This window comes from Lepisosteus oculatus, chromosome 15 (genome assembly GCF_040954835.1).
Source record: "Lepisosteus oculatus isolate fLepOcu1 chromosome 15, fLepOcu1.hap2, whole genome shotgun sequence".
NCBI lineage: Eukaryota > Metazoa > Chordata > Actinopteri > Semionotiformes > Lepisosteidae > Lepisosteus > Lepisosteus oculatus.
Genome location: NC_090710.1, coordinates 17664196 through 17692145, shown reverse-complemented (window position 1 = coordinate 17692145; position 27950 = coordinate 17664196). Strand labels below are relative to the sequence as shown.

The following is a 27950-nucleotide window of genomic DNA, read 5'->3' as shown; positions in this document are numbered from 1 at the left end:
TTGTATACTCTTGCCCCACACATGCCAGATGGTGTGATGGACAGTATGGAATGCTATCTTTGTTTTGTTATTTTGTAATGAAGACTGACAATCTCCATTTAATTTCAATGTTCTCAGTATATCTGTTTTCTTTTTGTGGAAATGCACCTGTAATAGCAAAGCCATTGCACAACTAACAATAAAACGAGTAAGCTGTACTGTATTTGTATACAGTACATTAACTTTACAAGTTATTTGATGCTATTTGAATTGCCTTCTGATTTTTCGAAAATAATTAAATATGGAATAATTCAGCTTGACGACAAAATTGTGTTCAAATTACAATTGGGGTATATGCTTAAGGTTTATTGTAAACATTCATATAATCAATAATAATTAATATAAATATTAAAAATGATAAGCTGAGATGTGAGATAATGTATTTTTGGTCTGGTATGTTTGGTTGATTTGTGGCAAATGTATACTGATTTTGTCTGGCCAGGGTTATCCATCCTCTGCAAAAGGTAGACTAAACTTTCAATCAAAGCAAACCGTACCAAATTCTACTTCAGCTCAGTGCTATACGCGAAACTGAAATTATTTTACCAGCAGGTGTCAGTATGGCACCATTTGTTTCAGGATGACCTTCTTGATAGAACAAACTGAAGGACAGTTACAACAACAATATATTATATATTTATATCAGAGCTAATGTGACAATTCATGTTTCTAAATAATCCCAAACCAAGTTTCATGAGATTAAAAATACAGAAGAGCATCCATTCTTAAATGAAACATCTGATATATTAGGACTAGAGAGGTATGGCCTCTGATACCAACTAGAAGCCTGCTGGTTGTACTCTTGATCATGGCATTTAACTCAGCGTTGTTATAGAAAATTTCCATCTGTGTAAAGCATTCTCCAGGTCATCAATGTAAATGTGAAATTGCTCTGAATTAACCTATCCAATAAAAACTGAAGGAATGTGTTTGATTTTTTCCATTCATTCAGTCTTACAAAGTTCATAGATGCTGTTGCCGACTTTAGTGTTGCAGTGTGGTGTCGGACATTTGGAACAGTAGCATGGTGCTGGAAGTCATGGTGCTGGAAGTGTGCACTGACCTGCAGGTTGTCACACATCTCCTGGCTGTAGGTGATGCGCTGGATCTCTGTAGCGGAGCTCAGGTAAAGAGCCTGCCCACCGTTGGTGAAGCAGAAAGTTCGTGCAATCCTCATATCTGTCAGAGGCAGGTAGTTGACATCCAGCATAGGCCTGAGGCTTGGCAAGCTGCAATGTGCAATCCCACAAGTGTGTGAGCAGACACCCCAGCAGCCCATGTGCGCTCAGTACAGGCTTATTTACAATCTAGGTTTTTCTGTGCAGTGTTGGAGCAATAAATTATCAGGTGGGGATTTTGATTAGGGTGGAACACCTATTCAATGGTAAAGAAACCCTAAGGTGTAAGCCTGGAGAACACAGATGCCTCCTGTAGAAGAAAAACCTGAAAGCTGATGATTTTCAACATGGATACAGACCAGAAAGGCAGGACCTCATAATTTTCCAACTTATTTTAAAGTTGGAAATTAATATAAACATTTAAAATTTAAACTCCGGAGCACAAATATGTGACTTAAAACTGAGTTATGGTAATAGTTATCTGTAAGAGCTTTCTTGGAGTAGTTTAGCAAATATTATTGTCACAAAAGTAAACAAGGATTTAGTGTCTGAAATAAAAATAATTAGATATTATATTGTCTTCAACAGAATTGTGCCCTGTTATTTTATGATACTGTAGGTATGGAATAATTTATTCAGTCTTGACCAGAGGATTAAGCTATGGCCAACAAAGTAGGAGTCAGCACAGTGCAGTATAAGCAGCAGGTGACACCCATGATGTTTCTGCAGCTAACTGGACTTTGTAGCACTTAAGTTACTCTTTAAAAATGTACCAAAATGAAGATTTTAAGACCTAAAAAGGGAGCATCAGATAATTATCCTGGGGACACAGGGTCTTCTGCTTTTTGGTTTGACCTAATTATATTAACTATTGCTGTTGATTTGAAAAATGTACAGTACTTGCTTCTAGGTAAAGTAACTCTGAAACCTTTCAAAGACTGCAGTGAAGCGTGTTTTATTTGGCCAAATTAAAAAGTCACTGCAGCCTTTTAGAAATGAATTTGCTGCAGCTGACTTTCCCTTGGTCAGGATTGCCAACAATCTATAAATCTATGGACAGTCAGAAAAAAGTTCAATTTTAATCACCGTCCTTAAATCCACGAATTAAAAAAATGTTAACTTTGACGGAGGTAAGGAAGAAATATTTCTTGTACTGTAACACTTGTTGTGTGTATAACATAAACACTTTGTGGAGCAGTTTGGATCTGAAATTGAGTGTGAACAGGGGTGCCTTCAATTAGCAGAGCTCTGAACCTAACACCTGTCTGTAAGAACCTGTGGCATTGCAAGACAGTGGATTTAGTTCCACTGTATGTCTACAAAAATGTACACAAAATACTTCTTGTCCTTATGTCCTTATTCATAAATGGTCCTACAATCCCATTTATAATCATCGGTTGATCTACTGTAAACATTTACAGTTACAATGTTTGTTTAGCACCATCTGAAATTGTTCTGTTCTAACAGTTTTCAATCGAGCTTGAGCCTTATTACTCCACTCAGTTTTATTTATAATTCTGCTCCTATCAACACTCCAACCACATACAGTACAGTAGTTTCCATGAAAGTCGTCGTTCTGAGGCATGGAAGTCAGTATGAAAAACATTTTGCAAACTTGGCAACCCTGCCCCTATTTTAAAAGGGACACAGCTGTAAAGGGGAAACACGACACGTACCTGAGAGTCATGATATGTCCATTGGCACAGAAGCAAGCCAGGCAGACGCTATTACAGAGCGTAACGACGTCAGCCCTGAGCACGAACGAAGCCTCGGTGATGCTGTGCGCGTAAAGGCAGGTTTGGGAAGGCAGTGAAAAGACTTTGGCCTGTTTTTCGGAACAGATTACTGCATACTGGTAATCTCCTGAGTCCTGAGAAGACGAGGGGGAGAAGTTGACGAGCTTCCGCTTGCGAGGTTTGTCGTGCTCGTCAGCACTGTGAGGGTCCCTCCACACCTCGTACGGGGGATGGATCAGATTGCCAGAGCAGTCCAGGCTAGAGAAGGTCAGCACGGAGCCTTTCAGCATCAGAACTGTGCCTGTTCAGGGCAGCGATGAGAAATATTGGGAAAAACATTAACTGAGTCGGGACCTGCCAAAGGGTATACTTTGCAAAAAAAAAAAACAGGTGTGCCTGGACTAAGAGCAAACCTTAGTTTATGTTAAAGGCACATTTTCCTTCGGCTCACCAACATCAGGAGAAAAGTGCATAAGGAACACTTACCACTTGGTGACACCATGATAGGCTCTGTCTGCCGCTGGTCTTCGGCGGCAGGCAAGCTCAAAGAGATGACCAGCACCACCCCTAAGCTCGTGCCGACCCAAAGGCAGGGCGAGAGGGTGCCATCATTCTTCCTGCTGTACGACTCGCTGAAGTATAGCGCGGTGATAGCCTCCTTCGTCTCTCTATCGATGCTGGACACACTGGAACTGCGGGACCGGCTGAAAGAATTTTCCCGGCTTTCTACAGCAAAACAACAGACTTTTTCTCAGAATTTTTCCACACCTCAGTACCACAGTCAAATCGACTAGAACAAGCAATACAAAAACAACAGTGGGTGAATAAAAACACATTTTCAAAATAGTTAAAGAAAGTTCAAATATACATACTTAAAAGAAATAGAAAAGAAAGTTAATGACTTAAAAATGTATATTGTAACGTTTCTATTAATGCAAATAAAGAAAAAGATACTTTCAAGCAGCAACTTAAGATTCAGAGTCAATCACCACAACCAAAGTGAATTAACAATACTTCTTAAATTTTTAATTAAAAAGAAACACTTATAAGCAGGACTCAATGTGCTGTTTTACAAACAAAGCACAAGCAGGCATTTAACAGTTGGATGCAAACTACAGCCTGACATTAGAAATGCATGATACCAAATCACTCCTCCTAAATAATGTTCTGGGCACATATTGTACTGTACCGTAGATTAAAATGGAAGGTGTGAAAATGGGCATTACCCTTGTGAAATATTTCAGTCACTTCTTTTGAATATCTCTGAGCATACTGAGTGGCATATTGCCTCTATTTGCGATTCTGAACGGGGTGATATTCAGCCTCTGAGAAATCATTTGAACATGTCATGAATTAGAATGACAAAACCTGTCATTGCATTTGTGTCCTCTTCCAACTCTGCAATACTGACTCTTTAGGTATGAGACTGGTCTTGGGTGACACCAATTCCTCTCATTCACTCCAGTTATTACTCCGTTCTAGGATTCAGTACACCATTCAGCACAAAAAACACAGTCTATTAATTCGATTCCCAGAGATTACATAAGAAAGGTTGTGTATTTCATTCTTGCAGACAGAAGGCCTGCTCACTCCAGAAACCCATGCTCCCCAATTGTGTTACTAAAGACAAACACAGTGGTATGGAATCTGTGATTTCTGGACACCACAGAAACACAAATAAAGAAGCATGGTGAATATACAGTGAAGCCCTTACCTCTCTCACTCCATGAGTAACTTGCAGCGTGGTGTTCGTCATGCGAGTAAATACTCACTCCGTGCAATTGCTGAAGCATTGCCCGTCTGGAAGCGTAACCTACTCTCCCCAAAACAAGCATGCATTGCAAAAGGGACAAGTTCAACAACTCAAAGAAGTTGGCAGCTGAGATGTAAAAAGTAAGCAGTTGCTAAACAGCAGGTGAGCCAAGTCTAATATTTCCAAGTGTCTCGGTGAAAGCAGTGAGATCAAAGTTATTTTAACTACTGAATTTGACATTTGTTTGATTTTTAGTATAAGTGGTTTTGGTTATTTTTGAGGGTAAAGTTTTAAAGAATAGGTGAGCAAAGAAAATCTAAGTCCGAGTGCTTATTCAGCTACCCATTGACATAGAAACCATTTTAAATGCGAGTCATTCTGGACTTCTTAATTCAACTGCTTGAGCCTTGCTCGGAATTCTTCATAATACTTGTTCCACATTTTCATGAAATACAGTCAAAGTACAAAGAAAATTAAAATAACAACATGTCTAGAATGATATATATGTGTAAGTGGCAATTTAAAGGGCAGTCAAATAGATCATTAAAAAAAAGGGATTGAAATAACCTAGCACATAGAATGGTGCCAAAGACAGTTAAGTAAGCAGACTATTTCTAGAGCAGTAGAACATTTTTCCTGACATTTTTATTAAATAATACTTCAAGCACGGATGGAAAAGGCAAATTGGAGTAATGTGAGGTTTTAACTGCTGACAGGCTTTATTAAACAGCAAACATGTTCTCAGTATTTTAGAATCATTCTCTTATTTTAAGAAAAATAGCACAGCAAGGCATTTGATATTACAATGATATTACATATGGTGTTCTTTCATTTCTTATTCTTGGACTTGGACTACATTACCACAAAAACCTGCAGCTCATAATGAGAAATGGACTTGACTTGTCTTACTGGTGTCACCTCTACATTGAGTCATGTCAAGAAACTAATTCAGTAGCACTTCTAAAAAGCAATTCTGATTCTTAAATCAGATAGGTTTTAAAATGGATAAGCACAGTATAAAAATATTGATAACATTACCTACATTATTAAAAACTTAACCTTTGCCTCAATGAAACATAGGAGAAGTAGAGTAGTAAAAGTATTTGATCCAGACCTACAACGAGGCATCATTTGATTCTTGGAATTACAAAAATAAATAAAAGAAAACATTTTAAAAGGAGTAAACCAATGGGACAGTCTTGTCTATTTCTGGAACAAGACACCGTGGCTGTTATAGCGAATATATTCATATTTATCTGTGTTCTCAAGCACTACAGATTTCTAAAAATGCAGAGGAAAAATTAATTAACTTTAGATCCTGTTCAATTGTGCTATAACCACCTGAAAGTAAATGAAACATGTTAGTCTTTTTGAAAAACATTAAAAAATGCCACTGTGGTTTGCTAAAACTCCAACAGTTTAGAGACATTTTGTACCATGTACATTAGTGAGCTGAAAGTCTTATTTTAATTAACAAATGCTGTTACATTATTGTTAATGATGAAATTTTAAAACACTTTGCTTCTAAGAACAAGTACTGTAAAGCAGTAGGGTAATTATTTGAACTAAATCAGAATCAATGTTGTATAACACTGACTTCTCTTTCTGCCTATTGATTGATTGGAGCTGAGAATCTTTCAGCATCTGAAGGTCCAATCACTTTCAGAAGTGTTGACTGTGTGCCTCCACAAGGTAAGACCACAGTCAGTCATTACTGTTACAAAGATTTTTCAAATAACTCCTTGAAAAAAAAAGATAAAATATTATCAAAATGTTTGTAAATGAACCTCAAACTTGACATGAGTCAAGTCGATTTTTTAGCTTAAAATGTATTGATGCATTTTATAATGATGGAGCACATGTTTGGAAAAAATATAGAATTTATTAAGACGTTTGTTGGGTAACTAAAGCATAGACTGTAAGATCACTTCTTTCTTACAATCAAAAGCACCTTTTGTTTTACTGCAGGAACAGAAATTAAAATAAACACATGAGAAAATCTGATACAAAATAAAAGCTATTTTAAAACCTACAACCAGAGAACGTGAAACAGTATTTACTTCGGGTTTATAATGACATTATTACTCTTGCGTTGGAAGGAATATGTGTAAAAAGCAATTATTTTCTAAATCTAAGAAAAGCAGTTTTTGGTGGATGACATGTAGACATACTAAAAGGCATAATCTTCCATGATATGGATGGAATATATCCATGATATATGCAGTAGTATGTGTTTTTCATGTTGTTAGATCTGTCACAAATATTTTCTGGGCAGAGGAATTACAGGTATATTATTATATTGTGCTTAATAGTTTATCATTATACGAAAAGTTTCCCTTTTTTGTGAGAATGCTTTACTGTTAGTGAAAGTTCTGCACAGTGCCAGACAGACAGACAGACTTCAGACAGAAGAGCCAGGGTCAGGGATGGGCAATGCTTCAGCAACACACACAGGAGAGGGAAGACAAGGACCGACGCTACTGCATTAGTGACGGACTAATGTAAAACATAAAACGGACTGTACATTCTCCTTTACATAGGGTGTCTTCCTTTACACCACAAGTAACAGCTAACAGGACAATGTCTGTAACCTCCATCTGTTTTACACTAGCTGTTTCATCTGGCTGTCATTGTGCACTCCAGTCTGCCTTTCAACTATTCATTATTGCTAAACAGCTCAGCCTTTGACATGTCTGTAAAGGATGTGATTATTACACAATTTCACTTTTCTTGCTTCTTCGCAACAGACGTTTTCAAGCTGCTACAGTACAGTACCGGCCCGTTGAGACCATTTGGTGTTTGTGTCTTAAAGTTCTTAAAGAAGAAACCTGTACTTTCGGTGATGCCATTTGCAAGATCTGCACTAGATCATCATCTATTATATGAAGAATTTGCTCTGCAAAACTTTAGGCTTGATGTACTGTATGTGATTTCCTTCCCAGAGGACATCATGTTCCTCACAAGTTTGAACTGTAGAATTGTATCACTTCTTATACGTACTTATACAGTACCTCGTGCTGCCTTTGCATTATTAGATGAGCAAACAGGTAACCACTCACATATACATATTCAATACAAAGGAACAAGTAATAGGTTTATTCCATGCTGAAAAAAAGAAGAAAGAGAACACAACGTTTCGGCAGTGGAGCCTTCTTCAGGTGTGATTCAGGTGACACCTGAAGAAGGCTCCAAGGCCAAAACGTTGTGTTCTCTTTCTTCTTTTTTTTCAGCATGTCACCTGAATCACACCTGAAGAAGGCTCCACTGCCGAAACGTTGTGTTCTCTTTCTTCTTTTTTTTCAGCATGGCATAAACCTATTACTTGTTCCTTTGCAGCCTACGCATGCTGACGCAGCTACCCACCTGATATTCAATACAAGTTTACATTAGGCAACATTTCATTTTTTCACAATAGAGCTTTTTACGATAATGTTTAGTTTGTAAGACATACCAACTACATCCTCTATTTATATAATTATTTCCAATACTATATAGTAAAATACTGTATATAAACTGAATATTTTATTCATACTTTCTCATAGCCCTGTAAAACAAAAAAAAATCTCTGATAATCTCAAAAGAAAAAATCATGAACGTTTAGCTGGTGTGACTTTGCACATTATATTTACTGTACAGTTTTTTTTACTATGTAAATTCCATGAGTTAAACTTAGCTAAAATCATTATTGTGTGTGCACTCTATTTATTCTCTCAAAACAGAGCTCTAAGGGGATCAAATTAACCTTCAAACATGACCTTTCAGTGATGTGAAGGTGTGTTCTTTTAGGAGCAGGAACAGAAGTTTAAAGCCACCTGATCATCATTTCAGAGACAGAGAAACATCCAATAACTGCACTGGATGAAAACAGCCTTTTGCTTAAATGCATTTTGCTGTTTGTGCAGAGCGGATACTTTAAAAAAGAGAGAAACCTGAGATCAATCTGCATATGGGTAATAGATTTAAGATGCAGCAATGACGCACATTTTTAAAGATTGTAGGTTTATTTCTCCCAAGCCTTTTCATGAACTATCTGCACCCAAAAATCACAGTTAAGAGATAATGGGTCTTATTTTTCACTGGAAACAAAAATTGATCTTAGCATGTCACAATTTAATCAGGAAATAATCATTCCAAACAAAATTTTCTTATATGAAAGTAGGATTTCCATTGATGATTTAAACATACTGTACAAATCCTAAACTACTTTCTACTGCAAAGAAACAGCTTGACTGTGAGCCCTGTCACAGCTTCTGTGGAAATGGCTGAATTGGAGGAGCAACTGCTGAAGCCATCATTTGTCAAACAAGCAATGGTTTCTTATCATGTTTCATAATTGCAGGCTGGTTAGCAGGCTGCTACTGTATATAATGCTCAAGAAAGACAGCTCTGTCATTCCAATCCAATTTTAACAGGGGACACTTTATATAATTAATAACCTTGTATCAAGCAGAAACACAAAACAGACCTTCAGGTCTTAAAGTCACACAGAATTTATATCATCTGTTAGTTTTCAACTGTAACACTTCCTGGCATTTGGAAATTAGTTTGGCTGTTCCCTCAACTTTACAATTGTTACATTTTTTAAATGACCTGAACAATGTAGCTTCTGACAATTTTCACAATTTCAGGCTCTAGCAAACAGTAATTATTACCTTGCAATCAAGCTATTTTATTTTTTCATTCTTTTTCCTCAAGTTATCCATTAGATGTATTAGACATTATCTGTACCCAGAATAGTACTTTGGCCTACTCATTGGTATTGTCCTTGCACCGCAGGATTCACTTCATACTGAGGCTCCTGAATCCAGCAAAGATCAGACTGACACAAACAGCACTATTCTTTCTGGTTTCCTGATCAAACTCCACAGATGGCTGTTGGCTGTTGGTGTATCGAGAGTTACCTACTGTTCAACCAACCGACTTTTCCATGGAGGTCTCTTACTCCAGTACCGACCAAGCCCAGCCTCACTGAGGTCAGGCTGAAAGGTGGTCGTGTTGCTGTCCTCACAGTGTGACAGATTACAAAAGCAGACTAGATTAGGTTTTTAACTCAGCAAGAGTCATATGTAAGACAAGCAATGCATTTTTACTAATTTTGCCTGATGATAAATCTGGCAAAGGATATAGGTTAACTGTCCAAGGCATTTTAATTTTTCTTAAGCCTTAAGGTACCACCTTAAAGGCAATTATAACGGCAGAGGACCTCCTTCTTATTCATCTGCTCCTTTCCACTAACTTGTTCCTGGCGCCCCTCTTCACATTTTTAACATGAGTCATTCTAAATTAATATAAAACCTAATATGACATTTGCAAGATGAAGTGCTGCTTCATCTTCCTAAAGAGATTATGTCACCCTGAATTTACACGAATAAGGTTTTAATATCTTTGGACAGGTTTGGAGCTTTGGAGGGATTTGTGTAGGAAGCAATTTTAGGGACTAGAAGTAATGTGGGATAAAGAGATTTAGCTCCCTGGCTACTTTTTGTGGAGAAATGCACACACACACACATTAACACACTAAAGCATCCACATACTGCTATGGGAATTTTGTCTAGTTAATATTATTGAGGGGTATCTGACATAACCTTACTAATTTCTAAGTAACTTCAATATATAAATATATATTTATTGTATCTACATTTGAATAATCATCAGAGAATGTAATGAAATTAAAATAGTAGGTTTGTCCAAGAATTATATTATTTTTCAGATGATATTGTGAAAGCGGTCACAAGCCTACAAATTATGTGTTAATTCAGAGGCCTGTAGAGTTTTTCTCTTTTAGCTTGAGCCAATAATGTCCTTCTGGTATTATCAAATTTAAATTAAATGGGTTTAAAAGAAGTTTATTCACCAAACTAATTATTTGAAATGTCCATCAATTAGATCAAGCTTTTTTCAGATTTTTACATAAGTGAACTAACAAAAGTTGTCTATGTGGTATTAACTGCCATTTCTATTCGTATTAGCAAATTGCTCATTTTTAGTTGATTAATGTGTGTTAATGTTCCAAACATATATTTAATCCTTTGAAATCTCATCCTGGATAATTGCTTTTCCACACTTTAAACAATTATGTAAAAACTCTAGTCCTTGAGGGCCACGTTCTTTGAGCTTTCACAGGGCCTTGTCAATTAGTGGCTGATTAAGACCTGACAAAAGCATGTTATGACTTCTTATCCAAATAATCAGCTCAATTAAGTGATTCCAATCAGAGGTGCAATGAAACTAGAGCACCCTGCAGCCCATGAAGACTTAGTTACTCATTGCTGCTGCAGTACAAAGTGATTCAAATACTGTAACAATCTGCTCCATGATTTCAGTTAAATTATATTTTTCCATTTTTATATATTGACGGATGCAACTAAAATCTCTATGGGTAGAAATAAGAAACACAGTATGATTGTGCAGGTAGCTTCTAATTCAAGTTTAAGGACCAAGACTATCCTAGTCATTTAGTCTTAAATTTGCGACACTTAAACTTAAGAACTGACACATTTTTATTCAGCTGAGGGAACAGAACATTTTCAGAATACCGATATAGTTTCCTTCCCCTTCAGTGCTGGTGTCGGGTTGTGTCCTGATGAAAATACTGCTCCAATACACATTAATTTCTGCTTGACAGCACAAAGGCTGGCTTTACACATTTGACTAACCACAAACTACCTGCAGGTTCTTATTCGGAAAGCTATCACAAACATCACTCAATTCTTTGCTGAATGAGGTGTTGCAACACATATTTAAGATAATATATTGCAGCCCTCCTCATTAACACATATCTAGTACATCGCACGCAATGCTTTTTCAGTGAATTGTCACAATACAGCTGAAAATTGCAGAGTATTTGTGCTGCAACTGTCTTTTCTTAATATTTCTGACCTGAGGCCTTTATGGGGATCACAAGTTATTTTGTTATTACTGAATCTATTTACTGTAAATAAACAGATTTTTTTATTTTCCCCAATGATCTGCTGCATGCGCTATGTGTGATTCTCTGACTTTTTCTTTCTCGATTCTGAAAAAGACAGCTTCTGAGAAGAATTCTTAAAATATTCATATTAACAACATATATTGCCCTTTCTTTAGTGGTCAACCACTAAGAACGCACTGTACATGACAAAGAGCAAGTTCTATGCGTCACATTTACCCAGAAATAAAGATTTGTGGACTCCACCTTTCAAAATTATAAAGTATCCTACTTTTCCTAGGCCACAAAGTAACATGTGATTCAAATGACAAAAACCTACTTATAATTCAGTTTTATTCTTAGAAAGATTTCCAGACAAAAACAATGTTATTAAGTGTTAAGTAAGTACTGTAGCAACTGGAACTGCCTGTGTGCACAGGACAACAGGAAATATGTGATTCTGAAGATGAGTTAAGGAAATATATTTCTACTACACAAGTCAGATTGAAAAACAAATCTGTAAGCCACATCATTCTCAGGTAGCATCTCTAGCAAACACTGAAGTATAAAATCTGCATTCTTCCTTCTGTGACTTCCTCTATAATTAGCTGTGAGAAAACCTTTCTGAAACTATTTTGCTGTAAAAATTAATAACATTTGATCACAAGCAAACTCTGAGAATCACAGAGCAGGTATAACAATGCATAAAACCTCTAAAACAAAGAAAAATAAATTACTTAATCATGTTAAAGAACATACTATAACAAAAAAAAGCAGTCTACTGGAATTAAAGGAATTGCAATAATACTATAACACCCTGGTTTTAAGGCATTTCTCTTCATTTCTAAGGGTAATATTCAACTAGCTATGGGTTAGTTGTTAAAGTAAATATCTGCATGTTTGATAAAATAATAAAATATTTTGTTAGCGTTGGAAACACAGACAGTAAACATTAGAAACACAAATGATCTGGACTGTAGAGACGACAGTTTTTAGTAAGACAGCTGGACATCCTGCAGAAAGGAAAACGTGAGACAGAAGAACATGCACAGATTCCCCCCACATGGCTCCTTTCACAAACAGGGCTGCTGTACAAAAAAGGGGCCAAGATTATGAAATATCATAGAGAGACAGTGTTGCATTATTACATACTGTATTAATAAGCACTTTTCATGTAATGGCGACCCATAGTGTAGTTTTTGAAAACTAATAATGAAGAGCATATAGAGATACTATGTGGGAATCTGGAACTTTATTCATCTATCTTAACACATTTGTAAAAGTGAAAAGGGATATAGAATTTGAACCCCTTTTAATATAAATGTTGGCCTTATTATCCTTTTAAGTCTAGCAGAAACAAGCAAGTGGTTTGTGTTTTTGGCAGAAGATAAGATTAATCTTATATATTATATATTCAGATCAAAAGCCGCTTTCCATTTACCAAAGATAACCGTTAGAGTGAACATGCCCAAAAGTTCTCAAGAGAAACAGGAAAATGTTTTAGTTCTTTTAGACATATCTTTGAAAAGGTTGCTTGAATTTCTCTGGAGTTTAGTAAAGCGAAGCAAATTTGGTATTTTGGTCAAAACTCTGAAATTCTCAGATGCATTGACATTGATATACAGTAAACATTAATACTAAAATATACAGAAAATATTAATACTAAGTCTACTACTAATAATTACCCCTCTTATGGAAAAAAAAATCTTCTGTAGCATCAATATCTGGTTTTGCAGGATGTGTGACAAATTGTGCAGTACTGGCAACATCTGGTAAAAACACAAATAACTCAAGAGGTCCAGCACCCTGTGAGCTGGCAAACCTCACTGTGATACTGCTGCTTATGGGAAGAAAATCTTCTTGAGAACATGTTCTCGAGTGTTATGTAGTGTTTCTAAACTATTGAGAGTTTAAATACATACTGTATCTGTCTGATTTGTTCAAATGGGATATTATCTGTATCCGAGATACAGTATCAACGTGTTTTAATTAAGAAAAACACAGTTTCTATGATTGTAGGTAAGTAAGAATTTGTCTATCATTTATAAATACCATTTATGTCATTTAGTTATACTGAATTTAAAATATTAATTGCTAACTTTTCTTGGACTCGCCTGCACTTCAGAAAGTTTGTCCAATGGCAGCTTATCTGCCCTCACTGGCTGAATATCATAGAAACTCATTTTGGACTAACATGAGCAAAAATCAGGAATTTCTTCAAAGACTTATGTGAATGAGCTCATTACTCCACATAGCGAGTGACTGCTGTTCATTTGCACCACAATATGATTAATGACTGACTCATCGCAGGAGATGTCAATTCAGTTGTTAATCTGTATCTTTTCAACAAAACCAATAAAGAGCTTCAACTGTGGAGGCAGAAGCCAAGAAAAAGGCCATCATTACTAATACAAAGATATAAAGAAAAATGCAGCAGAAATGCGCTTAGATTCTGTACAGATGGTGATTACTGTATGTATTGAAATTAATTTTGAAATGCATTTGAAAACAATGAAATATGGGAAAATATTTCATGCCTTTTTAAACATATTTTAGGAACATTGTGCCATTTTGAATAACCTTTGATAAATGTCTACATATATATTTGAAATGTTCCTTTTTTTTCTCCAGATTGGACAGGTTGTGTTAATTCTCTGACCTGAGTATTAGTCAGGTGATTATTTTGTATTTATTCTCACTTTAAATTGTCACATCTGTGAAAGGAATAAATCTAAAAATCTTAGCCACTGCTCCCTTAAAATCTCATTTGTAAACCTCGTCTTTGTGTTTCATGAAATCACATTCTGTCTTTCAACCCAAAGAGCGCAGTTATAAAAAACGGGGCCACACAAATACAGACAGACAGTACCTATGTTTCTAATTTTTTTTAACTCTGGCTCCTTTTACTGAAATATATTTTCGGGGTATATTCCTTGTTTTCGGATGGGGGTCAGGCATGCAGAAAGGAAACGGATGCAGACAAGCACACACCTTCTGTGTGGGAGACGGGCAAGGAGATCTCCATGCAAGCGGCAGACTGGGCCTTTCTGAAGGGCGGCCGGCCGGGGCCTCGCCGATTGTGCTTAGTGCCTTCGGCGCTGGAGACGCGCTTCCCAGTGGCACAGGGCTGCGAGGTGGGGCTAGTGCAATGTCCATTGACATGATCTGCAATAATGGCAAAGCGTTAGCAAAGTGGCAAAAAGAAGCAAAGGGAGGACAAGCCTCAGCTCCTTTACAGAGACAGCAGGCAACAGTGGATGCACTTACAGCAGGGCTAGGCAAAGATAGTGAATTTTCTTCTTCTTCTTCTTAGGCATGTGCCCTGTGACACTAAGTTCATGATGGCCAATTTTGAAAATGTCCGATCACGCTTTTTAGAACCCGGAGTTTCTTGTCAGCCTCTTATGGCACAACTCTGAAAGTCTCCCAGGCTACTGCATACGGTATCTAGTCCAAGGTCAGCATTTTGCTTTCACAGGTGGGTGTTGTCCTTGCAAGAAACCCGTGGTCCAAAATGAGGGGTGATTGTGCACCCTTGTCAAATTTAAGGTCAGTTCTTGCTGACAAGCTCCTCTTTCCATGAAAACTCACTGGCTTTTCCCAGTCCCACAGTAGGTGCATCCTGAGCCACTATTTTAATGCAAACTACCAGTCAAGGTGGTGAAATTAATAGTAGTAGAGTACTACTGCCAGTTTTGGTACAGCCAAATTACAATTTAAAAACTGAAAAGAAATCATTCTTTTATGATCCCAGAACAAGGCTGACTTAAAAGCAGTTCAGTAACTCTGGTACTGATACAGACATCAAGAATTCGGTGAATTTATTTTTACACTTAATTTTTTTTTTCCATTTGTCACTGGAAATCATGCCATTGTGACGGCTCTACTTGAAAAATCTGTTTTTATCAGTTTTTACCCATTGTCTTTGGTTCATTATATCACAGACAGAAGTGGCACATGAAGAGTACATGTATTTCATTATAAGAACTGATCATTTCAATGGCATTGAGTAGTGTTACAGGCCTAGATAACATACAAAATGTATATCACTAGATATCTCCAGAAAAATGAGCTGAGAAATGGTGGTGTGATGAGTGATGAGGCTATGCTTTTCTATGGGATATTCCCTGACAGTGGCTACCATTGACTGAAATACACAGAAGCACTGCATGCTAATGGAAGTAACCTGATGGCTCACTGTCATTAGGGCTCCATCTGACAGAGGGAATATTCACATATTTATACGTTGCATGTTCAGAAGGAAAAAATATTTAATTTTGGCATTGGTTTCACCGGGTTTTAATTCAGAAATGTATAATTCATAGGTGACAAAAGATTTTAAAACGGATGAACATTAATAATATGAACAAAAGGTCCAGCTTGGTTTATAAATTATTAATCTAAAAACATTAAATAAAGAATTATATTCATGACAAACAGAATTCTTAAAAGAGTAACAAAATGTTCTGTATTCACAAAAATCTGGTTTAGATGAGGGAGTTGCATAGTAATTAATACAAAAAACACATCAGAGTAATTATACTTCATTTATATAAATATTTATCATTTACAGTCTAACTTTCACCAGGGTAGTACTGTATACTTTACCAACATGAAAACTGCAGTATATGCATATAAGTCCTTTCTACAGGAAGGGGACAAATTGGATCGAAACAAATCAATCAATGTGACAATTACAATTAAATAGGAAAAAATATAGTCTACATTTAATATAGCTGAGATGCAATTAAGCATGTTTCCTCTGTATATTTTGGTGTGCTCATAGATGCTGCTACCCCCTAGCTCTGAGTTTTGAGTTTAATTCCAGACTAGAGCACCTTCTATGTTAAGTTTGCCATCCAGTGTTCTCTGTTTTTCTTCAATTTCCAAACACATACGTACTTGAAAAGTTAACTGGTGTCCCGTGTCCTTGTGTTTTTGAGTTGGTGCCCTGCAATGGATTAGTGATACATTGTATGGTTTTGTGTCCTGTATACCTGGAACAGAGTCCATGTTCCCTCACTATTCAGTTTTCTTAGCACATACAAAGAAAGTATGATACAAATAATAAAGGGTTTTATTTTATTATTTAATGTATTATAACAGTTGAGCTTTGTTTTGGTCCTTCCTCAGGGTTTGCATGTACAGTATGTATTTCAAAAGCAATATGCCATAATATATATATATATAATGCAAGGTATATTATGCAGTCACAAAAGAGAAACAAAATGCCAGCATAAAGAAGCACAATTTAAAAGCAGAGCATACTGTACATTCATTTCCACCTGTTAAGAACTACTGTTATTAAATCAGGGGGCCTTCAGTAAAGAGAATATTAGCCAATGATAGTGCAGAAATGAACTAGAAATAAAAAAATAACATGGTGTAATTGAGGGAGCACAGTGGAAGCAATATTTTGTCATATTATGTCAGTTTACTTTCAATAATTGTATTCCCAACCATATACGAATTTATGAAATAGCCAGTCAGTATTTAATTCTACAAAATGGGTCACAGCTCACATTTCTTTCTTTGTTTCCAGAAGATCGTCTAAATCTCCATCTGTAGTCAGAACTTCACAGACTGCACTTAAAATACTACTGGATCTTTCTGGGTGTGTAGGATTAGAAATCAAATCATCAAGAGTTTCTGAACTTTAGGAGATCTTAGTTGGATACAGCTATCTGCTGTGGCTGCATTTACTGGATATATTTTGTACAATATACCCTGGCATTGTTAAATATTTATATGCTTTTTTATACTGTATGCATAACTCAGAAAAATAAAACTTCATAGCTATGAAATTATTTCATATTCTATTCACTGCTATCAGTTTTCTACACTGCTATGAAAGACTGAATACTTTATTACAAAGCATTTCTGAAAATTGTGTTTACTCGTATTAACAGTTCTGTCTTGACCAAAAGAAAAACAAATCTGTTAATGAAAGTTATGATAACATTTTGGACATATTTTGAACCTGTTTTGGCTGAGGAGCATGCCTTGATAATACATTCTCAACAGCCAGCTGTCTGCATGTGTTCCTGTGCAGAATGCCAAAATTAAAATAAAACTATCAAGTCTACAGTGTCCTTCTACCCAAATGATGAAAGACTAAAAATATATTTTTTCTTCATCCCAATTATCTCAAGAATAATAGGAACAACCAAGCATTAACTGTAAAATGAGATCAGGCAGTATCTAGCATTATTGTAACTTGATTTTTCATGACTGAAAGCGGAACGGAGTTTGTGCTTTTAATGACTACTGAGTAAAAAGGAGTGACAAATTAGCAGAAATTAAAGAATCAAAATTTACCATATGTTTCACACTGTTCAGTGCATTGCATACTGGATGTTTCCAAGCAATGCTGTCAAATATTTCTAGTCTGAGTTAATTTTGCTACAACTAAAAGACAGTCAAATGCTTTCTAAATCCTTTACATATCCCGGAATGAGCCTGCTGGTAACCCAGGAGATGCTTCAACAGTCTCACATCACATGCTTTCAATTCTCTTTGTAGTCATCCAGATGGCCACCGACGTCACTTAAGCATGTGTCTGGTTGGGCTCAGTTCCAGTTGCACTGGCAGCGATCTCTGCAATATTTCTAAAGGTCCCAACCACAGGTCTGTCTACTTCAACAATGTCCAATGCAGGCATTTCACAAGTTTGCACACAAACCGTTGCTGCAAGTTAAATGGATGTCAGCATGTCTTTTTTTTACCCTTCCAGTACTCTAATCCAGAACAGATACAGAACCTTTCCACTTTTAAAAGTGAAATTAGAATTGTTGCAAAAATCTACAATCACTTGTATTTTCTGTACTTCTTTTAGGTGTGAATAGGTTTCTTTTATCTTTTGGGAGTTGAAGTGATATCAAGGACTGGTAATGGTAGAATGTAGGAATCACTGGGGGTTTAACAACCTTCAATCTACACAGTCTTGGATGGTTCACTGCCATGCATGTTTTCATGGTAGTAAATCATTCAGGTTTTCAGGTGCACAACCCAGATTGGGTTTTCCTATGGCCCTTCTGGCTATCTGTTATGGTTATACAGGTACGACGTACTGAAGGTAATCCCATTCAAGACAGTCTCAGTGGGTCACTGGACTGGAAGTTATCCTGGTGTCTAGGTATGAAGTAATCAGAAAGTACATGACTCACCTCGGATGGGACACCACATTAATCACAGGGTCTATTTACAGTACAGCAGTGCTAATTCCTATTTATACAGCTGGGTGGACTGGGGCAACTGGCCAAACATACCTCAATCAACATACAACAACAGCCTCTGCAGGAGGGACTTGACTGCACAACCTGCCAGCCACAAGTCCAGAGACTTTTCTACTATGACATGCTTACAGTACATACTGAGCAGAAAAACAAAATGATCACTCTATTCATGCATTTGTGTTTTAATGAAGAATAAGCCATATGGATGGGTTTTGGATATTGGTTAAGTATTTTTTGCATCATTTAGGTTAATTAAAAATTGACCATGATGCACTTGAGTGAATATTATATAAATATTATACCACCCCGTTAGTGAGTGGATTGGACGCAAGTGATGAGCGGTTTTAACCTGTTAAATTTCAAGCCTGAAAAGTGAGAAAGAAAAACACAGAACGGAATCAACACCTTGTTTATCAAGAGAACAACACCTTTTTGTCATTGGTGTGTAGATGATTTTTCTGAGGCAGTGCACTGTTACTTGTCATCTGGGCTTTCTCAGCCAGGCAAGATATTCAACCTAAACATTGAAGTTTGTCAGGATCTAATAAGCCAGGATCTAAGAGACCACAAGACATGATCCCTTGCCAGGATCTTTCAGTAGGTTTCAGGAGGTTCACGTGTGGTGGTCTGGTAGTATCCAGTCATTAGGTATCTAACCTGTGGTGATTGATGCCAAGATGACTGCACAGTGCTACATTCATCAAGTCCTGGGACTTCACTTACTGCACTGCTTGCAAGTTAATCTCAATATGACAAAACTCAAGAAGGATGAGGGACGAGAAAGTGACAGTTATTCCCCACTAGTAGATTTAAGGCCCACTGAACCTTTTTGGGATTAGCTGCAATGGTGTGGTATCTAGGGCCTAGAGACCAGTGAACAGGTACATGCTTTTCCAGGATTTGAGAGTTCTCATTCCGGGAATTCAAATAGTGTACAGTACATAGGTAATTACTGGGACTAAATATGAATCAGCTCTTATCATTTGTCAACACTGAAACACAGAACCATCAGAGATAAATTAATAATCACTCTACACTCTATTCATATTTAATCTTTAAAGTTAATTCTAACAAGCTTTGAACCTGTGTTATTATGACTGAATGCTTCTAATTCAGAATACCCCCTAAAAAGTAACTGGAAACATAGCTTGAACAACTATTGGTGAGGTGTGTGACATTTTTGGCATACTGGTGGACGTAAGGGAAGGGCTAGGTAGGAAGGTGTTTTCTTTGTCACATGTTATATTTTTTCAATAGCACAGTTCTATGACATACAGTATACTGTATGTTCAGATCAAATGCGCTTTACCAGGCTCAGAAGTCAAACCCTAAACATCACACAAAACGTAAGATACCCAGACTGTGGTATACTGTGCCCAAAGGCAGAAAACCGGTAAACTACAGTGATATTAGAAATAGCATGAAACATCATTTTGATGTTTTCACATTTAAGTTGTGAAATACTCTGCATTGTGGAAAAACAACAACACATGTATTAAGTTAAGGAAATTTGCAATTCAGGATTACAAACAATCATAGTATCATACCATAGTCATAACCCACTTGTGATAGAGCAGGCTCCAGCACACAGTGACCACCATTTCATAAAAATGTGAACTGTAAAAAGGTAAATAAGAAACCTTACACAATTAAGTGATAGTGTTACAGCTTACCATCACTATCAAAACATCATAAAGTTTACCTTGGTTTACCTTAGTTACCTCTGTTTAGTGGCATCCAGGTTTGCAGAGAGAGGGAGATTTAACTGCAGGTTGCAATTGCATTGTGTTTTATTGAGAAGGCAGCTCTCTTTGGGTGATTAGAATGTCAGGTCACTGAAATGCCTTGTCTGTACATACAGTACTCTAAATATAGAAACTTGTGTGTTGTATGTTTTGTGTAGTGTAGTGCTTGTATTGTCATTGCTAATAAACATCTGTTTAACCAAGTGCGCTTGGAGTCTTAATCTTATCACCAAAGCTATGACAGAGAACAAAGAATTCAAGTGCCTCTAACTATACCAACTATAACTATACCAACCACTTGGGTATATTCTGGCAGAGGTCATTTACAAATAGGGGGTTATGAACATTTATTTTACTTCTTGACTCAATTGCTCACTTGGTTTCTGATTTTCATAACCCCCCATTTACAGTATACCAGTATGTCCTAACTTGCAATACAGGTTGTACTGCATTGTAGGTGCACACACAAAATAATACATGAAATTAAAAACAAAGATCTTAAAGACGTTTTATATGATAAAAAAACATAGAAATAATACTTACCTCCCAAAGAACCAGAATGATACAATAATAGTAACATAATAGGTGGCTTTATTTTGCCTGAAGAAAAACGTTCTTCTGATTCCTATCTGTGGTTGAGGGGAAGTAATATGCTGTCTTGTCCACTTACCACCACATAAATCAAGATAACTCTGGGCTGATGAGCCAATTGTTGCTTGGATAAGGACATTTCCATATCCGAGTAAACTATACATTTATGCAATTACATGTAAAACTTTACTTGTTTTAGTTGAGTTGTTTAAGATAAGGACAATTTTAGCTATGTTGATATTTGGCATGAGATTTTACACCTTGAAGGAAAAAAACCCCAGCAAGCCACGGCTGTCCATCTCTATTCGGAAGCTGAATTCTTCATGGAGCTCAACACTCCCCTGAAGCCATATGAGAATCTTCTATCTATTTAACTTTACATTGATCTCATCAATTTCTCTGTCTCAGAAACCAGCACCCTTCATCTGGTCATCACAGGGGCTGGTTCTCAACCTCTTCCTCTCTGACTTCCAAGCCCACTGGCCATTTAACTAGTTTTCCTGTAGTTAGCCTCTATATATTTATATTTTAGAATTTTTGTTTGCAAAATTATTCCACAGAAAAATAAAACAATTAGTCAAATTGTTACAGCTGTGGGAAATGACCTTCTTGCTTTAAAGTGAATATACTGTAGAATTCTACACTTCCATCATAGACTAATCTCTTTTGAAAACAAAGCTTAAAAGGCAAAAATAAACAGAATCAACTTCTATTTTTTCTCTCCCATTAGCAGTACTGAACACCCACGTGATATTCAACTTAAAAACCCACGCACTCTTTACCTGAATGAACCATGGCACTTACATAGAGAAAAGCACAAATGTCCTTCCAAGCAAAGCTGCATGTTAACTTTCACACTGCAGTCCATAACAGAAACTGTGGAGGTTAAGCCTCAAGTGGAAGAAAGGCACAGTACCCAGAAAATAAAGCCTATAAACTTCAGAAGCTGACAGGACATCATGTAGTGCCCAGCCAGTTCAGTGCTGCCTCAGAGGGGCTCAGTTCACAGACAGTGAAGGGTTAGCCTCTAATGGTCTCCTCCTACTGTATCTCTCTGTTTCTGCATTGTAACTTTTATTTGTTTTATAGCTGGGATGAGGTCATAGGAAAGATTTAGTAAGTTGACATGTTGCATCTTTGACCACAGTATGGATGTCCATCACTTCCACAAGGTTAAGACAACTTCAGGATATTTCCTGTCCCAGCACTTACAGTATTTAATCAATAAATATGCAGCCAGTTAAAAATAATCCAGCCCCATTGCCTTCTACTAAATAGCTGAAATAAACCTTAGGAAACAAGTTATCAATAGAAAACTTCAATTGATTAAAACTATACTTCATAACATTTTTTACTTTAGATAACAACCTGGTAAACAAGTGCAACGAAGCCTGAATTCTATTGCACAAAAAACATTTCCAAGAGAGAAGATCAAGAGGCATAAAAGACCTAAACACAGTGAAAAAACTTCAGGGTTAATGTGGTTTGTATGATGTTCCAAATACAATGGAGTGAGACTGTTTGGCTATGTTAGTTTTCAGAGATTATGAGCATGGAATAGAACAGCTCAAATTCAAATTCATATTTTTAGTTTCTTGTGAAACTTAATCTACAGGTACTTATAAAAGCTCAAATTAAAAAAAGCAGAATGTTACATGTAGCCAACAGAACTGTGTGATCTGATCAGAGAAAGTGCATTCAAACATCAGAAAGAAAATCACTGAATTTGATATAATCTGTTAGAAGTGTCAGGATAAAAAATAATTTTAAAAAGTCAAAAAACTGAAAACAGTTGGCTTTCGCCTACCGTACCAAGATCAGTCTTAAGATCTGTTGGCAGACTTAACTTTCTGGATCCCTTAACTGAAACAAAATAGGAAAGAAAGCAGCAGTTAATTTGTTTAAAAAAGAAAGTAAGGAAAAAAAGAAATAAGGGGGTGCAGGAAACAAAACAAGAAAATTCAAAAGAAAATATAAAAACGTGCACAATGTGCATACACTTTGCAAGCAGATGCACAGATCACCATGGTAACATGCTAGAACCCACTTGACAACCTGCATTCCCAGCAAGACAACTTTCACCACCATACACAACCCACAGGTGTGAGCAGGAGACCTCACTTTTTCCACAAGTACTGTACATTAAGTTCTCGTGACACACATCAAACTTTCCCCTTAAGGGAATCCCCCTTAAGGGGAATTTCCTCTTCTTTACTTACATACTGTCGTTATCAGCTGTATTAGATAGGTAGATGGACATGTAGATTGATTTATTCAAATACTGACACAAAAACCAAACAGAAAATATTAAAGATTGACTTGGATTAGACAGGTCTAGTGGTCTGCATTGCACTCACAATATTGAAAATGAGCTTACACAAAAACCTAGTGAAAACCTCAAAAAAGCATATTTTGAAACAATTTTGCAGAAAATGTTAAGAGAGTGATTATTATTATTATTAATAATAATATTGTTATTGTTATTGTATTTTATTTGGTACTATTTTATTTAATTATTTCTCCTTAGTTAAACAAATCAACTTTACTTAAGTGGATAAAATTATTATATTAGTTTTCAGGAATTCATGATTCCAGAGTGACCTATAAACCTACCAGGGTTTATTAATTCCTCTCTCCCTTTTACTGTAGATGTGAATTTGTGAATCCAAGTAGCAACTTTGAACTTTTTTACTTAATTAGAATTCATTTTCCTTTACACCTTTCTACTAAGTCGTTTAAGTAATTTTTAAAAGAAGCCAATTAAATGTGAGCAATTTTCAATTGTCTTTCCATGATTGTATTCTGTTTTACATGTAGTATGAACATTCTTCTTCCTCTGTATTCTTCTGAATTCCCTATAATACATTAAAAAGAATCATTTCAACATGGTGCCTGATGAATATTTATTCAACCAGTAATTATTAAGAAGTAGTTTGGCAGGTACTGTATGGCTTTAGAAGTACTTGCAGTACATGACTTTTTATTAACAGTGTAATATGCATTCAAGCAGAATTTTCTTTGTGAATTTTTTATGCCAACTAAAGATGAGATATTCAAAAGGGGATTGGTGAACACCAAAACCCCTTGCACCTTATTTTGATTTATACTAAATACCCCACTTCCGCCTGGAAAAAGACACACACCACTTGCATTAAGAAATTTGTAAGCAGAGTGGATTTTCAAAACATAACAATATCAACTTGTTATATATCAACAATATCAAGATACTGCATCTTAGCTTTACTTTAAAGACAGAGATCAGTAAGATGTTGGTTTATTACTAATAAATAATTAGGGGCCTGTAAAATGGACAACACAATGTCACATTACTAAGTGTTTTAAAGTGTAGATTCGACAGCACAGCAGTGGTAATCAACAGACATAGGACTGGGTGCAAAAAATCATAGTCTCTCATACAACTGCCATATGCCTACAAAATCATATTCACAGTCTCCTGCAAATCAAATCACGACCTTTAAAATGTGACAGAGGTTGAATTATCTACAATGGCAGTTAGTGAACTGTTTCATAAGGCTAATATGAAGGTCAAGAAGAGCTGTGACACATTCAGGAATGATTCACATCACTGGTTCTGATGGAACAACAAGATTATTTTCTTTCATACACAAATGCGACTCTGTCCCAGGCAATTCTAACAAGGTAGATTAACTATTTAAAATGTTTACTTTTCACAAAATTATAGCGATGCACATAGGGATTATAGATTGTGAAATTGATATTGTGGGTGTTGGAATCAGCATAAAACAGAAGAATGGACCGGCATATTATTAAGGATTGCACAGTTGCTGAAGATATACTGTATATATACACTACTTACAGTGCCTTGCGAAAGTATTCGGCCCCCTTGAACTTTTCAACCTTTTGCCACATTTCAGGCTTCAAACATAAAGATATAAATTTTTTATTTTATGTGAAGAATCACCAACAAGTGGGACACAATTGTGAAGTGGAACGAAATCGATTGGATTTTTGAAGCTTTTTTAACTAATAAAAAAATGAAAAGTGGGGCGTGCAAAAGTATTCGGCCCCTTTACTTTCAGTGCAGCAAACTCACTCCAGAAGTTCAGCGAGGATCTCTGAATGATCCAATGTTGTCCTAAATGACTGATGGTGATAAATAGAATCCACCTGTGTGTAATCAAGTCTCTGTATAAATGCACCTGCTCTGTGATAGTCTCAAGGTTCTGTTGAAAGCGCAGAGAGCATCATGAAGACCAAGGAACACACCAGGCAGGTCCGTAATACTGTTGTGGAGAAGTTTAAAGCCGGATTTGGATACAAAAAGATTTCCCAAGCTTCAAACATCCCAAGGAGCACTGTGCAAGCGATCATCTTGAAATGGAAGGAGTATCAGACCACTGCAAATCTACCAAGACCTGGCCGTCCCTCTAAACTTTCAGCTCAGACAAGGAGAAGACTGATCAGAGATGCAGTCAAGAGGCCCATGATCACTCTGGATGAACTGCAGAGAACTACAGCTGAGGTGGGAGAGTCTGTCCATAGGACAACAATCAGTCTTACACTGCACAAATCTGGCCTTTATGGAAGAGTGGCAAGAAGAAAGCCATTTCTCAAAGATATCCATAAAAAGTCTCGTCTAAAGTTTGCCACAAGCCACCTGGGAGACACCCCAAACATGTGGAAGAAGGTGCTCTGGTCAGATGAAACCAAAATCGAACTTTTTGGCCACAATGCAAAACGATATGTTTGGCGTAAAAGCAACACAGCTCATCACCCTCAACACACCATCCCCACTGTCAAACATGGTGGTGGCAGCATCATGGTTTGGGCCTGCTTTTCTTCAGCAGGGACAGGGAAGATGGTTAAAATTGAGGGGAAGATGGATGCAGCCAAATACAGGACCATTCTGGATGAAAACCTGTTGGAGTCTGCAAAAGACCTGAAACTGGGACGGAGATTTATCTTCCAACAAGACAATGATCCCAAACATACAGCAAAATCTACAAAGGAATGGTTCACAAATAAACGTATCCAGGTGTTTGAATGGCCAAGTCAAAGTCCAGACCTGAATCCAATCGAGAATCTGTGGAAAGAGCTGAAAACTGCTGTTCACAAACGCTCTCCATCCAACCTCACTGAGCTCGAGCTGTTTTGCAAGGAAGAATGGGCAAGAATTTCAGTCTCTCGATGTGCAAAACTGATAGAGACATACCCCAAGCGACTTGCAGCTGTAATCGCAGCAAAAGGTGGCTCTACAAAGTATTAACGCAAGGGGGCCGAATAATTTTGCACGCCCCACTTTTCATTTTTTTATTAGTTAAAAAAGTTTCAAAAATCCAATAGATTTCGTTCCACTTCACAATTGTGTCCCACTTGTTGGTGATTCTTCACATAAAATAAAAAATTTATATCTTTATGTTTGAAGCCTGAAATGTGGCAAAAGGTTGAAAAGTTCAAGGGGGCCGAATACTTTCGCAAGGCACTGTATACATGAACATATACTACTATGAGATTTTCCATTTCAACAGAGACCTCATGCTTCCACATTTGGCCTAGTCATGTTTTGTGTTGAGGACACCTGATTCCCACATTGAGTTAGGATCATTATTGACCTACAGTATAGAATCAATGATTAGTATAGGATCATTCTTGTGATGTGAGTGCTCTTAAATATGTGCTGTAAACCGTAATATAAGTGTCAGCTATGACTCTGCAGCTTTTCCATTATGACCTGGTTCATAAAAATGCATACAGCGTGGACTGGTGGAATCTGAAAGCACTGTTGCAGTGTAATTGGTTCTCCATTAAGACTTGCACAAAACTGATTATGTGCCAAAACAAAGGAAGTGACTTTATGCTCCTGAATTTGAATTTTCACATGGCTTTGATTAGAAAGAATAACACTTACTGTCATTCTTGTTAATTCCATGAGCTTTATGTGGTTCATGTTTTATAGAAAAACAGATTTTCACTATGCTGTATGGCATTAATAAGCACATCTATAACCAAAATTCCAATCATTAGGCAAAGCTGAGTAAAATTATTATGCAACCAGAAGTTTACTTTTAGACTTTATATCAAAACTGAAATTGTTGCAGATGGCAATGATGTATGCACTTCAAATTGCAGGTATATTAAATATATATTTATATATTTACTTTATTAAAAAGGATCCAAATAACAACATGAAATCTTAAGCAAACTTTAAAATTCTGAATTGATAGATTATATAAAGTTTCACAAATACAATAGATTTAGTTTTGCTGTGAAAAAACAGATTTCTTGAATCTTCATCAAAACTTGTGTAATGTTCTTTATGGTGCTATCTGATGACATTTCTTGCCTATGACAATTTTCCTAGAACAATGTGATGTAGCTTTCTTAGTGCCGGCAAGGTCTGGCTTGATTTGTACAAATGTTAGGTAACCAAGGAGTTGTGGAAATATGTGGAACCTTTCAAGCACAAGTAACGTCACATGCAGTACAGTAGATCTGAAGAAGCTATAGACCCTAAACATTGTGCCTTTTCCCTCTAGTATGGAATTCATCTCTAATTCTTTTTCAGCTGCAGTTCCCACACTGATTTATCTCTCCGCTCGCACTTTATTTCCTCATTCTATATGGTAAGGGATACTTACAGTACATGCAGATGTTAACTTCAAAGAAAAAACAAAGGGAAAAGCACAAGTAAGGTAGAAGGCATGTAAGCATCCAGGCTATTGACGAAAGTACTACTGTACAACCGCTCAGCTTGGAACTGGAGGTTCAATTGAAGTTAAATCATAGTGGACTATTAATCATAGTTCGTTTCTTAAACCTTTTCAATTTAAAAAAAAATATTTTG

The 27950-nt window shown here is 36.6% G+C and overlaps 1 protein-coding gene across 11 annotated transcripts in view; it reads right to left on the bottom strand.

Annotated features, from left to right (window-relative positions):
• The window catches only part of stxbp5l (syntaxin binding protein 5L), a 259708-nt gene that overhangs the window by 5452 nt on the left and 226306 nt on the right, over positions 1-27950 (bottom strand). For 5 of the 11 annotated variants that reach the window (XM_015363844.2, XM_015363850.2, XM_015363847.2 and 2 more), the window contains 6 exons: positions 22937-22987; positions 14545-14718; positions 4608-4706; positions 3380-3619; positions 2834-3194; positions 1103-1268 (listed from right to left, as the gene is read on the bottom strand). In XM_015363844.2, the coding sequence (XP_015219330.2) occupies positions 1103-1268; positions 2834-3194; positions 3380-3619; positions 4608-4706; positions 14545-14718; positions 22937-22987 (1091 nt within the window). The remainder of the gene's footprint in view (positions 1-1102; positions 1269-2833; positions 3195-3379; positions 3620-4607; positions 4707-14544; positions 14719-22936; positions 22988-27950) is intronic. The other 6 variants (XM_015363846.2, XM_015363851.2, XM_015363853.2 and 3 more) reach the window with 3 other exon arrangements.